The sequence below is a fragment of the Sabethes cyaneus genome, chromosome 1 (genome assembly GCF_943734655.1).
Source record: "Sabethes cyaneus chromosome 1, idSabCyanKW18_F2, whole genome shotgun sequence".
In the NCBI taxonomy this organism is placed as follows: Eukaryota; Metazoa; Arthropoda; class Insecta; order Diptera; family Culicidae; genus Sabethes; species Sabethes cyaneus.
The window spans coordinates 1,728,411-1,742,276 of NC_071353.1; the positions used below are offsets into that span (position 1 = coordinate 1,728,411).

Sequence of the window (13,866 nt, forward strand, 5' to 3'; positions counted from 1 at the left end):
CGTTTGATCTAGTTCCTCTATAAATTTGTCGGCTGTAACGTGAGTCGCGCTTTACGAATATCAATAGGTTGATAATGTGCGATTAAACATCCAAGCTGTCACTCGGTAGCTTACCGATGTTGTTAGACACTTGAAGCTCATAAATTTTGTACGTCAGGAAATGCGTTCAGTTTCCGAGAAACCCCGACCCATTGACGCTGTATAATCAATTTACCTCCACTTCCGGTAGGTTGGAGTAGCCGACGTGAAAACTTACCATCTGAAAAGCGGTGAGGTACTTCTTCCACCAGATATACTTCTGGTACTTTGGTCCTAGGGCTGCTACCATGTAGTAGAAATACATTACAATATGTACAAAAGAGTTTAGCATAGCGAAGAACGTGCTGTGGCCACCTAGAAGTAGATATAATACAAATACAATAATGAGCATTAGTCAATAGTTAACTTCTTTGATACATCTAAACTATCAATGCATGTTAAAATAATTTTGCAAATTTTTCCCAACAACAAAACGTAACAGCAATTAGCCTGCTCGCACAAAAGATCAATTACAGAGCGCAGAAGTGGTGCATGTCTATCGCAATGACGATTGAATCGTAAGAAAGATGCCTTCTGCAGTCAGCTTGCGTTTTGTTGAACATGGTTGTGATTGCTTTAGATAAATCTTCACCACCGATTCATTTCGAAAGCTTCGCTAGGCTTCACCTCACGAAAAACGAACAATTTTCTTACGCATGAAGATTGCATCGGTTGCAGCTACTTGCAAAGGCCAAGGCTAAGAGATTTATTTTCTGTGCGTAGTTTACCGAAAAATAAAACGTCTCACGATTATTGTGCCTTGCAGCAATATTAAGAGTTCTGCGCAAATTAATATTTTAATAATAATTATCCTGTACTTACGAAAACATTGAAAATATGCTTGTCAAGCAAGAAGGGGTATAGTGGGGAGGCAATGACGGAAAATTGATGGTTCAAATTGCTAAATTGCAAGCCTGTGTGGGACACGCAGAAAATAATCGCGCTAATAATTTTCGTGTGGGTGCCTAAAAAGGTGGAGTCTCCAAAATAAATGGTTTGTTATTTTCACGATGCACATTTTTGTTAGTTCAAAAATTCACAATTTTGATGACTTTTTTTCAAGGAATTGCTTGCGTTGACTGATCAGTTACATCAATTCGTTATAGAACCGTGGGAAACTACATCTACTACGTCTACTTTATTACCAAATTTACTTGATTGTATGATTCAAGTCGTAATTATTGGGCTTACTTGGGCGATGCATTGCCGATACTTAGAGTCGATAGGACACCGGGATGCACCGATAGTGGCACCATGGAAGGACTTCCTCCCCGCCGCAGTCGCGCCTTTCCTGCCAGCGCTCGTCAGTCGTCCCGGCTCACATCACCCAACCGGTTACCGAACAGTACGCGCGACGTCCAGCAAAACATCCACGTGTACTAGCAGAATGTGGGCGGAATGAACGCAAGCGTTCACGACTATCTGCTAACGTGTGTCGATAGTCCATACGATATGATCGTTTTAACCGAAACCTGGCTTGACGAACGAAGCTCCTCCAGACAAATTTTCGGACCGAACTAAGAAGTCTTCCGTTGTGACTGCAGTGCGCACAACAGCCGAAAATAGCGGTTCATCGCCAACTCAAGGCCTCTGTCTTAGATCACAACGACTGGTTACCCGTTGAGCAAGTTTGGGTGACTATAAATGTATCCTATCGCTCTCTATACCTGTGCGCTGCCTATTTCCCACCGGATCGAGTAAGGGACGTCGTGCTCCTCAAGGCCCATATGGCATCGGTCTTCACAATTTCTTCGGCAGCCTCCGCCTCTGATGATTTGTTAATTCTGGGAGATTTTAACCTTCCCGGGATTAATTAGCGTGAACGCGACAACGGCTATCTGTTCGTCGACTTCAGTTCTGTAACTCCTCCCCCGATCACCACCGAGTTGTTCGACTGCTATAGTACAGCCACCGTGCAGCAAATTAACAATTGACTTTCAAACAGCATGTTTCATTCGTTGTAGACAAGGCCTGTAGAAAACTGGGATTCATTATGCGTATCGCCAAAAACTTCAATGATATTTATTGTTTGGAACCACTCTTCTGTGCGTTGGTTCGCTCCAAGCTCGAGTATTGTGCACCCGTATGGAGCCCGTATTACGAAAACGGTGTCAGTCGAATAGAGTCGGTGCAACGGAGGTTCATCCGCTTTGCCCTCCGTAGGTTACCATGGAATGATCCGTTCCGGCTACCAAGCTACGAACAGCGCTGCAGATTAATCAACGTGGACACCCTGCAAACACATCGGGACGTAACTAGAGCCGTCTTCGTATCAGATGTTCTGACATCCCGGATTGACTGTCCTTGGATTCTAGGAAGACTCGACATCTTAACTCGACCTCGCTTAACGCGGAACAATTCCTTCATACATATACCGCACCGGCGAACTAATTACAGTACTTTCGGTACTATAACCGGCTTACAACGGAACTTCAACCGTTTTGTGTCCTACTTGGACTTTGACGTCAGCCGCAACGTGCTGAAAACCCGATTTAGAACTCTTGCTATTAGTTTTTAAGTAGTCAGCAGGATAGAAAAATCTATTGATTTTTAATTAATAAACAAATACACAAATAATTATCCTGTACTTTAATAAAACAGCTCTGGCTGGGCTGCTTAAAACTTTTATTCTACTCTTGACTGGTAGTATCGAAAGTAGTAATAGCGAAGAAACTAAATACTGACTACCCAAGCAACAATGTGAGTTTTATTGTACTCTTAAGACGGGTTTCACGATCAATTTTGGTCTTAAATTCCATCATAAGAGTGTAATAAAACCCAAATTATTACTTGGGTACCGTATAATGCGGCGAATCCATCCTCGGGAAGGCCACGTCTACTACCAATGAAGTAAATAGCCAAACCGCAGCCTCAAACAGCAATAGTGGTCAAAATACGGGCTTGTAAAGTTTATGACTAATTGCTGACGACTAGCTGACGACCAACTTATGCGAAAGCCGATATCAACCATGCCTCGGAAATGAAATTCTACAACGCTCCTACCTGGGGTTCAGGGTTTCCAACAGATTCAAGTTTGTTTCAGCAAATACAATCATAATTTGACAAGGGCAAATTGTTTAGCAGCAAATTGTTTTAGCAGCAAAACAAGCGTTTTTCTGACGAATAAGTCCATGAATTCAGAAGTATACAGAAGGGAGTGCTTCAGGATTTTATCCTTCGTTAAGTGCCACGATGGTTCAGTTACGTTTTGGCCAGATCCAGCCAGATTTTATAGAATCGGCTGACCATGACCATGAGTGAAGGTGCGAGAGAAAGGTAAAGGTAAAGCGAGAGACTTTCGATTGAGAGAATGGTTAACAAATACACTCATTTTAAAGTGTCCCGTTTCCAAATATAAATCTGTTCTACACAATGGCCCCACCTGCATCTGAAAGAGAGGAGTCAAACATGCGGGAAAGCTATGTAGGCTAAATCGCAGCTCATTTGAAAATATTCAAATGCTTAGGAAACTGATGAGCTTAGAACCGAGTTAAGTTAAGCTGATCAGACGACCCGGATTTTAGGGGATATTCCTAGATTTAGATGAATTGTGTCCCTAGGTTTAACAACTAGATAATAACAACGACTAACTAGTATGATTCTTTCAGCGTTTTTTGCCAGCCTTCTAATTCAAAACTTTCTAGCAAAACGATATTTGTATTCGATTCAAAGCTAGTTACTTTTCGTCTCCAATGACACTTCTAGATGTAGAGCAGATATTACAAAATGCTGAGGATGGCTCGATCTATACACATCTCGTAACATTCCATTCCATTTCATTTCATGTTTTCGGGTCTGGTTGGCGCTGGTATGCAGAGATCTGCATAATTTAAATTTACCATCGCAGCTCAAGGGAATAATATTGAAATCTCATGCCCAGACCGCCATCACCTAATGGTTTATATTTTTGTAGTAACGACAAACTATGCGGAACTAGACATCAGTGCTTCTATTTCTCATGAAATTTTACAGTGTGATGAAGTGAAAATTGAAATCGATAAAATGCGTAGCATCCAAATTTATCCCACTCAGATTTATCTGATGCTACTGCGGAACTTTCCTTACTCACACGTTCTCCTCCCTGTGTCGACACGTGAAGCCTAGAGTTCCACTTTCCCACCAGACAACCCGAGCGGTTTGCGCTCCAAGGTCACGTATTACTTCATCTATGTACTACACGCTACAAAGATAACACGTAAGTGTCAAGCTTTCCCTTTCACCGAGAATCTCCTTTACCAGTTCTTCATACGGCGGCCCGTTGCCACTTTTGATGGGAGGCGGTAGACAACGGTAATGATGATGCTGACGACGCTACCGCGCACTGTCCTCGTCGCCGCCAACCGACGACTGTGGCAATCATGGTGCGAAGCGGTGAGCACAACAAAAAAGGCAAAAGTAGAGAAAGGTCGTGTGTAAAAGTGGCTCATTCGCGACCAACCATCACCACTCTAGCCCCCTTGGAACGGTGATTTCTAGGTCTTGTCCTACAACCGTACACAACAAACGAGTCCCGGTGGTATGTCGTGCCAGCCTCCGAATGAATTGGTATGAATGGACGAATTGTTCGAACGGGTTCATTATGATTGCTCATATGCAGATGCGCCGACGGACCTCGACGGAGGAATTTGAACCGTGCAGTCGTTGCTATTGTTATTGTTGTTACTGCTGCCGCTGCTGTTTTGGTTTGCTGTTATGATGTAAACAAACCGGTTGTGTCAGAAGTGGCGAATATAAAGGTGAAAATAAAACACCAGTCCGGTACGGTATCGCCAGGCAGACAGAGTACATAGGCTGGTATTTCCTAGGCACGCACGAAAATTTCCGAGGCTTGCATCAACGTTGTGCGAAGCTTCCATGGTGCGATCGGCTTTAAAACGCCCAATTTTTAAACCAATTTCCAACCAATTTTTAAACATGCATAAATAATATTACGAAAAGGTAAACATTTAAAATTATTTTAATAATTTTGGTATATCTCATTTAGCTGAAGCGAGGGTGTAAAATATAGGTAATTAGCATCCATAATAATTGTGCTAGCAGTACAAGTGAAAGGCATCAGACTGTGATAAATCCTTGCAAGCTCCAACGCACTTCAGCGATTTGGTGTCAGTGATAAAGACCGAAACATGACTATTGATATTACAGTGTCATCAACATCTCGCCGACAACGGGGTGTGAAAAGGCCCAGTCTGTTTCTATCGGAAATGGGGAAATGGATACACTCCAGTGAGTAGCTGAACTTGACCCGGTTAGCTGTCGATAACTTACAACACATCCTATTGCGTCTGGCAGTAAAATAGACAGATGAACGTTTTGCGCATCTCGTCGAAATGCGGAAAATCGACGACTTATCGACACAAAAGCTAGAAGACGAATCTGTCAGCCGTGGTACAATCCTTCATCGATATTGATATATGGTAATAAATGCAAACACCACACGCAGCTATTTATTTACATCGACAAACACGATTCGATGTATGCGTCTGTTGGCTGTGGGAATCGGGTGAGGACACGGGGTGCGCGTTTAGCCACTGGAACTGGTTAGGGAACGGACGGTCACAACACCGGGCCGGCCGAGCAACACCGAGAAGAAAAGAGTACAGAGCGAAAAATTGCGCCAGCGAGATCATATTTGCAAGGAATTATGCAATACAGTGCGGGGTAATTGGTATCCTGCACTTTTCTGTCTGAACATGACTTGACTCACAGGCTAGACTTTGTTATATGATTTGAAGCAGTAGATGCAAGTGATTGAGTATTTGACTAGTCCAGTTCTGCCACTTATTCAACGTGCTTAACATAAATAGATGAACTTACCCGGAGCAAACTTCATGCCCATCCACACCGAAAATGGCATGCAGCCGTGGTGGATCACATGCAGTGTCGACACGTGTTGGTACTTTTTTCGCAGGATGAAGAACAATGTGTCGAAGAACTCGGTGAATTTGGAGATGTAGTACCACCAGCACGTTCGTGCCATCTGTCGATGGGGAAAGATATTATTCTAAGGCAATCTCCGCGTAAAATTCGCTCAAACTTACCCGCAAGGCAAGGGGATTATTGGAGTAGTCTACCGGTTGACACCTAAAGCTATAGTGGCCCCACCATCCACTCATTAAATACTGAAAAGAAAAAACCAAAAACAAATCATCGAAGCTTAGTTAAGAGGTATAAGAAACATTTGTTAAATAAATACAGATTGGGAATGTAATTTTTTTACTGTCATAAACCCTCTAGTGCCCAGGTTTGTTCTCAGTTTATACGAAATTTCAAAATTTCGCACGAAATAACTGTCTCAAATTACTGTAATAAATCAAACTAAGTATATGTTTAATCAGATAGATTATTATAGTCTAATCTAGGTATGAGTATATGTTACTCCCAACCTACCAACAGGACGGATTAGAGTGGTAGACAGGACGAAGCTAGTGCTATGATTCTATTGACTCTAGCAGTCTCTGCCAGGCTAGATTCGAACATATGACGACAAACTTGTTAAACCAGTACCTCTACTAAACTAAATGATCATAAAACAAAGTCGCAATTCAACTGATTAACGTATTTTAAATATTTTTGTATTATTCCTATTTTCTGAAAAGCGCACAAATAAATGTATGCTTTTTTGTAACCGTTCTACACATTTCATTGCAATCTTTAAAAAAATCCAAGAATGGCTACATTTGTACTTTATAAAATCCCTTAATGACATCATCCTCATGCCAACAGAGAGTTTCAGCAATTCGGTTTCATAAAAAGAATTAAACCGAAAAGAATCGCGTTAAATCGAGCGGCAACATGGAGCCTTCGGCGATAGCGATAGAGAACAGCGCATCACGTGTCAGGAATCGGTAAGCATTATACATGAGGCATGTAATTTGATTACCTCATTGGTTTGCCGTAATTTTCAAACGTACCAAAGCGCATTCGGTAGAAAATTACAGCCTATGAACCTTCCGCTTAGCCGGGGAGAGGGAAAGGACTATAGGTTTTTTTTTACCCGCGCGCACTCTTTCGACGGCCGGCCCCTCAGCCAGTAAGCAATTTTCAGCAACATGCAACCGGCCGCACCGATCGCAATAGAGTGCGAACTAAGAACAAAGAGTGCAAAGTAGTGGATAAAATTTCCTATAGTTATGATAAAACGTGATCACATAGACTCACCTCGTAAAATATCCACGTGCTAAAGACAGTCTGAAATAGATTATAAACAACTAGAAAATTTCGAAGATCCAACGGCTTTCGGTTCTCCATCAGTTTAGGTGCTAGCGATTTACTGAAATATGCGTAGAATAAGCACAGTCCGAGTGTAGGTAACGGCGAGGACATCATAGGCCAGTCTGCTACGCGGGGATCTAGTGAGAGAAAAAGTGGGGAAAAAACAACCGATTAGTGAGGCAACTGAACAACTCGGAAAACCCTCAGTCGCCGTCCGTTCAAGTTCACGATCAATAGCGCCAAGACAACCGTGAGTTTTCCTTTCCCGCTTACATTAGTCGCGGACAAATTGCTACCGCACGCTTAAACTGAATAATAGCGAGAAAGAAAAAGTTTACCTATCCGAGGTTAAACGCGACGCAATGCGCGCTATCGTTCGTATATTTCGACATCACATTAGCATTTGAGCATTGATACAATTTGGGCTATTCTGCGTATTTAATTTGATTATGAATCTGATAATACATAGCTACACACTGCGATTGAGGAATTCACCAACGGCAAGTTTTAGCCAATATTGAACCATTGTCCCTCCCTCAGGGGGGCGCAAATGAGAGTTTATGACTGGTTTTATTTCACCCACCGCAGCAGCAATGCACCGCCGTGCGCTTTGTATGCTAATATGTAGCAGACTACTACAAATTTGTATGCAATTTTGCGTCGATGTTATTGCTACTGTTTTCCCCCTCTTGTTTATGCCGCCAAGTTGACTGTGGCTATGTGTTGTCTGTCGTGTTTTGCTTCAATTCTCTAATTAATAATTCAAAGTGACGATGATTGCGAGCAACCGTTCGAAATCGGTCAGGTGATCGGAGGCAGTTGACTTTTTTTTCTGTTGGGTGCTTCTGCTACTTTGGGCGTAACGTTTTCGAAAGGAAATCCTACAATTGCCGATCGTAAAAGGCCTGTGTCGTGCGCAATGAAAGTAACTGCGCTCTAGCTTCGTGCACACATTTGGCGCTGTACTGACATTCTTGGAATGCGGAAATGTGAAAGTGTTACTATCCAGTCATTTAAAGTTTCAATTGGCGTCAGAGTTCAAAGATATTTGACTTGGAAGTTTATCAAATTGAATGCATAGCGTAATAGTGCGCCTTACTTAATTCGACGGAAGGAATAAAAAATACTTGGCTTTACCAGCCGAGAGCCGGGGTGGCTCTTACCGTATCAAGTATTCTGCTCCATTGTACAAGGTTTTGGGCTACTCGTCGCTAATTCGTTGCGCGTCTCGACACACGCCTGGTCGAGCCATCTAGCACGTTGGGCTCCCTATATACCTAGTGCCGATGGGGTTCTTGAAGAGAACGGATTTTACTGCACAGTCGTCCGGCATCCGTGCGTCGTGGCTGGCCCACCGTAGTCTCCCAACTTTCGCCAGGTGTACGATGGGAATCTCTCCAAGCAGTGCCTGTAGCTCGTGATTCATACACCTCCGCCACTCTCCGCTTTCCGTTTGTAGTCCGCCAAAACTAGTCCGCAACAGCTTTCGTTCAAATACGGCAAGTGCACGTGTGTCTTCCGTGAGCAAAGTCACTGTCTTAAGTCCGAATAGGACTACCGGTCTGATTAGCGTTTGGTAAATCGTTAGCTTTGTGCAGCGGTTTATGCTCCTAGATCGAAGCGTCTTGCGGAGGGAAAAGTAGGTTCGATTTCCAGCTTGAATGCGTCGTTGGATATCCTTACTCGTATTATTGTCGGCGGTGACCAGAGATCCCAAATATACGAACTCATCAACCACTTCCAGTTCATCACCGTCAATAGTTACTGTCCGTAAGAAGCAAACGTTGCTTTCTCTGCAGCCTCTTCCTGGCATATATTTGGTTTTCGACGCATTAATTTGTAGCCCTATCCTCCAAGCCTCCACTTTTAGTCTGGCGTAGATTGTCTTCGCCGTCATAAGCTTTCTAGCAATGATGTTGACACCACAATAGATCAGAATAATGGTCGCTGTGATACGTCCCCAACACGGGGAAAAATGATGTCGAGGTCGTCTGCAACGGCTATGAGTTGCCCAATCGTCTGCAAAGGAGTTGCGATGTCCGCTCGCCGGATGACACCTTCAATAGCGATATTGAATAACTTACAGGACAGTCCATTCCCTCGCAGCAACCCTCCGCGCGATTCGAAAGTACTCGAGAGTGGCCCCGAAACACGCACGCAGCACATCACTCGCTCCAGGGTAGCTTTGATCAGCCGCGCCAGTTTGTCCGGAAAACCGTTCTCGTGTATTATCTGCCGCAGCTGTTCGCGTTCAACTGTATCGTATGCTGCTCTGAAATCCACGAAAATATGTTGCGTGGGCACGTTGTACGCCCGACATTTCTGGAGGATTTGTCGGAGAGTAAAAATATGATCCGTTGTAGCACAGGCTCCACAAAGCCCGCCTGATACTGCCCCAATAATTCTCTTGGTATTGGGGATAGATGACGCAACAAAATCTGGAAGAGCACCTTGTGGGCGACGTTGATCAACGTGATGCCGTGGTAATTACAGCAATCTAGTCGGTCGCCCTTTTTGTAGATGAGACAGACTACACCTTCCATCCACTCCTCATCCCAAATCCTTGAAATTATCAAATGAAGTGCCGTTGCTTGCGGTTCTGGGCCATTTTTGTAGAGTTCTGCCGGGAGTCGGTCCTTTCCGACCTTATTCTTCAGCTCACGAATTTCTCGTCGGATCTCTTCGAGATCGGGAACCGGTACACTGTTGTCGTTTGTAGGCACTTCAAGGTTAACTTCCGTTGCGTCTCCTGCTATATCGCCATTGAGGTGCTCATCGAAAAACTGATGCCACCTATGGACCAACTCGCTCTCGTTTGTGATTAGATTCCCTCTCTCGTCCATACACACATGTCAGGTCATCTCTCTCTCTTCTCTCTCTCTCTCTCTCTCTCACACACACACACACACACACACACACACACACACACACACACACACACACACACACACACACACACACACACACACACACACACACACACACAGTACCTCTCTTTCGCTTTCGTTTTCTCTCACTTCTCTCGAACTTTCTTTCCCCATCTCTCTCTCACTTTCTCGGTCCATCTCTGCTCTGGCGGGAAAGAGCGGAAAATTAGGAGGGAGGGTCAATGAGGCAACGCTTAAGAAGTTGCGTATCGCTCCTTTTTATCCACAATAAATGGAGCTAATTAGCTTCCTGTGGTCCCTGTCGTTAATTGTAAAAAAAACTACCGTCATAAAAAAAATGGTACCTATTTCCAGACTACTCTTTCTGGATATCTTACTGGGTAGTCATCTGTTAAGCCTAGGAGTGCTCGTGCTCCTAGCTTCGTTGCTCGCTGTTTGTATCGCTCCTCAACAGCGATGTTCAAAATCATGCAGGACAGGCCATTCGATTCCCGTATCTCAACCCTCACCGCATCTCGAAGGGACTTGATGTGCACGAAATACATCCAGTGTAGCTCTTTTCGTGCATTATTGGCTATAGTTCGTCTCGATCGACTGTATCGTATGCTGCTTTGAAGTCAAAAATGATATGACACGTGGGCACGTCGTACTCATTTCTGACATTTCTGTCGGATGATAAAAATTTGGTCCGTAAGCGGGTTTCTTGCCTGAAAATTCCCTACAAAACCTTGTGTTATCGATGATAGCTGGCGTAGCAGGATGAGGATGGGTGAGGCAGTGTTTACCACGTTATACAGTCGAGTCAAACATCCTTTTTGTGTCGAGCCAAACATCCTTTTTGTACAATTCCTTCCATCATTCAGCGTACTCCGATAGCTCGTTCTCTCAAATCTTGGGAATAACTCAGTGTAGCCGTTGCTAACGTTTCGGTCTGTTGTTGTTTATGAATGCTCATAAAGCTCTGTTGGCAAGCGGTCCGTACCGATGGCATTGTTGGTCTCCCGCAACCTGATTTCTCGTATGACCTATTGGGGAATAGGTACATTACTAACTTCAATGGGCAAACTTCTGCAGCTTTGCCTTTGTAGTGTTCACCTGTAGACCATCTCGCGCTCGTTTGTAAGCAGATTCCTTCCCTAAAAATGTCAGGTTTTAGTGTTTAGCCCTCACGAGATTGTTTCACCTCCTTGCGTGTCATAAGCTCGGAATAGTCGTTCTAATATATCTTCTAATAGGTTCCTTGCGAGTCGGTTTTTGATCAAGTTTTCCCTAGTGATATGCTCAAATAATTTTTCCAAGCCATTTTTTCTCCATTGCTTGTTGGCATTCTCCATTAAACCAGATATTTCGTATATTCCGGGGCTCTTAACTAATCCATTTTACAAAAAACTTCAGTTTACAAAAAACTTTCGATTTTATATTGGAAGTAAAGTTTAAAAAACTACTTGAGAGGATCTGCATCAATCCAAAATATACTAAATTTTGCGTTTTAGTCAAACTTTAGTTTTATTTCACTAAATATTTATGGTCGAAAATGTACATTTCGATCATCTTTAGGGACCAATGAAGTGTTCGTCGCTCTATGTCTTGAGTAAGGACTAATTTCTAAACCAACACAAGAACATATAGTTTCCACACGAAGTGATCTATTTATATAAAGAATAATCTCACTCATTGTTTCAAGTTTCAAGCTTAATCATAAATCACAATAGTAACAATTATCATCCGCCATTACATCCCGAAACAAATATCAAACAAATATCTTCTCTCTCGAATATTTGATGAAAAATATCCAGTATTTATTGAATACTGCAAATCGCTTAATTGTTCGAATGCTTTAAAGCGTCTTACAGTATTTTTCTGTTGTCTGTGATTACTGCACTTAAACTAACAAACCCATTAATTCAATTAGAAATAATATATCACATGCTCAAGCTATTGGTTTCAATTCTCAATTTCAAATTTGATTGTTTTTTTCGAGTAAGAATTAATTTGTAACTTTGTTATTTAGCAAGATATTGAGAATTTTTGAGAAACGGTATTCCACGAAAATTCATAAAAATTAGTCCAGTAATATTCTTCTTTTCATTACATTTAGCGAAAGCATTTCTCAATCTAAACAACAGTCAAGGATATGACCTACTTACCACTTTTATTGTCCATTAGGTCTCTGTACCAGTCATATATCTCTGTAAATATGAACGCCATTGTTGTGTGACCTGCAAAAAATGCAACAGAAGTGCAACAATTAGTAAACTTGTTAGCCTGACGGTAAATAGCAAATGAAATACGAAAACAAAGCAATGACGATTGAAAAACCCACCCACAAAGTAAGCAGCGATGTGTCTGGCCGACAGCTCAATTGTAGCAATCAACTTCGACCGGGAGCTGATTGGTAACCATAAACATAAAGAAAGAAAGAGAGAGAGGAGAGAGAGGGTGCCGTAATAGTGCCAATATCAGCACAGAGTAGGTGATGAAGCAGAAATGCACCGCGCAGTTCGCGATCAATCAGTCGGTAATACCCCACCAAACGCAACCAGCAGACACTCGTCCTCGTAAGCTACAGTCAGTAGTACATACCAAGTTTACACCGTCATGCGTTTCCGCATCAATCCACCATAGTCTAAGCATCGTGCGGACAGCATGACGATCAGTAGGTCGAGTCGTCACTCTTTTGACTTGTAATTCATGGTTTTTGGGGTACGTTGTTACCGTCTATCTATATTCGCATGATCATGTTCACGCTTTCCGTTTTTTGTGATTTTTTCTTGCCTACGTTCATACAGCCTCCCACCGGCTTCTACGACCACTAGAGCAATCTACCGTTTACCGAAACGTGACCTTCACGTGAGTTTTTTCCGAATCCATCTGTCGCTGTTACAGACTATCGTTTCTAACAAAACACCGCCCGCCCGACGCATGCGAGAGGTAGATTTGTCGCTAATTTTCAACGCCCTCTTTCTCTGTGTTTTTCGTCATGCTCGGCCCGCTAATGGGTCATGATCATGATCACCGCTGAGTTTCTGTGCGGCGGAAGCATAAATAAGATCCGCGTTGTAGTGTATTTATCCATATTTGAACGCTGCAGAAGATGTTCAATAAAAGAGGGATTTTCCGACGTTGATGTCATTTTGCCATAATGTACTATGGGAAAAAACAAGCCAAAAAATAGACGCAATTGGGATACGGCCTACAGGCTGATGAAATATGAATAATCTTATGTGAAATTTTTCGGAGAATCGCGTGGTGCCCACCGCTTTCCTGTTTGTCATCGGTAAGTGTCCATTTTTACTAATTTTCTCATATTTTTAACATGTTTTTTACACTTATTGGACTATACCAAGCAAGATTTTGAGAAAATAAAACTTAAAAACCTAATATAATTTCGTGTAAAAAAAGTCCGCAGAATCGAATAGGGTTCATACCATTTAGTTTAGAGCACATCAATTTTTTTGGTTGACTTCTCGGTACCAAACCGATCATACCAAACGGGAATCAGCACTGGGAGTTGATAAGAGGGGTTCATAGCAGGAGGGGGAGGGGAGGCCATAACTCCGAAATGCCTGGACGGTTCTTCACCAAACTTGGTATACATGTTCCTTGACATAAGGAAATTAGCGCGGAAGGCTTGGTGAGTCGAGGAGAGGTCATAACAGGGGGAGGCCATAACTCCGAAACGCCT

General features: G+C 42.8%; 1 protein-coding gene across 1 annotated transcript in view; it reads right to left on the minus strand.

The window, feature by feature from the left end:
* The window catches only part of LOC128732812 (elongation of very long chain fatty acids protein 7), a 46,466-nt gene that overhangs the window by 3,926 nt on the left and 28,674 nt on the right, over positions 1-13,866 (minus strand). Inside the window, exons 2-6 of the mRNA XM_053826210.1 lie at positions 12,329-12,400; positions 7,240-7,430; positions 6,120-6,200; positions 5,896-6,058; positions 257-393 (exon numbers count right to left, since the gene is read on the minus strand). Coding sequence (XP_053682185.1) covers positions 257-393; positions 5,896-6,058; positions 6,120-6,200; positions 7,240-7,430; positions 12,329-12,389 — 633 coding nt within the window. The 5' untranslated portion in view covers positions 12,390-12,400. The remainder of the gene's footprint in view (positions 1-256; positions 394-5,895; positions 6,059-6,119; positions 6,201-7,239; positions 7,431-12,328; positions 12,401-13,866) is intronic.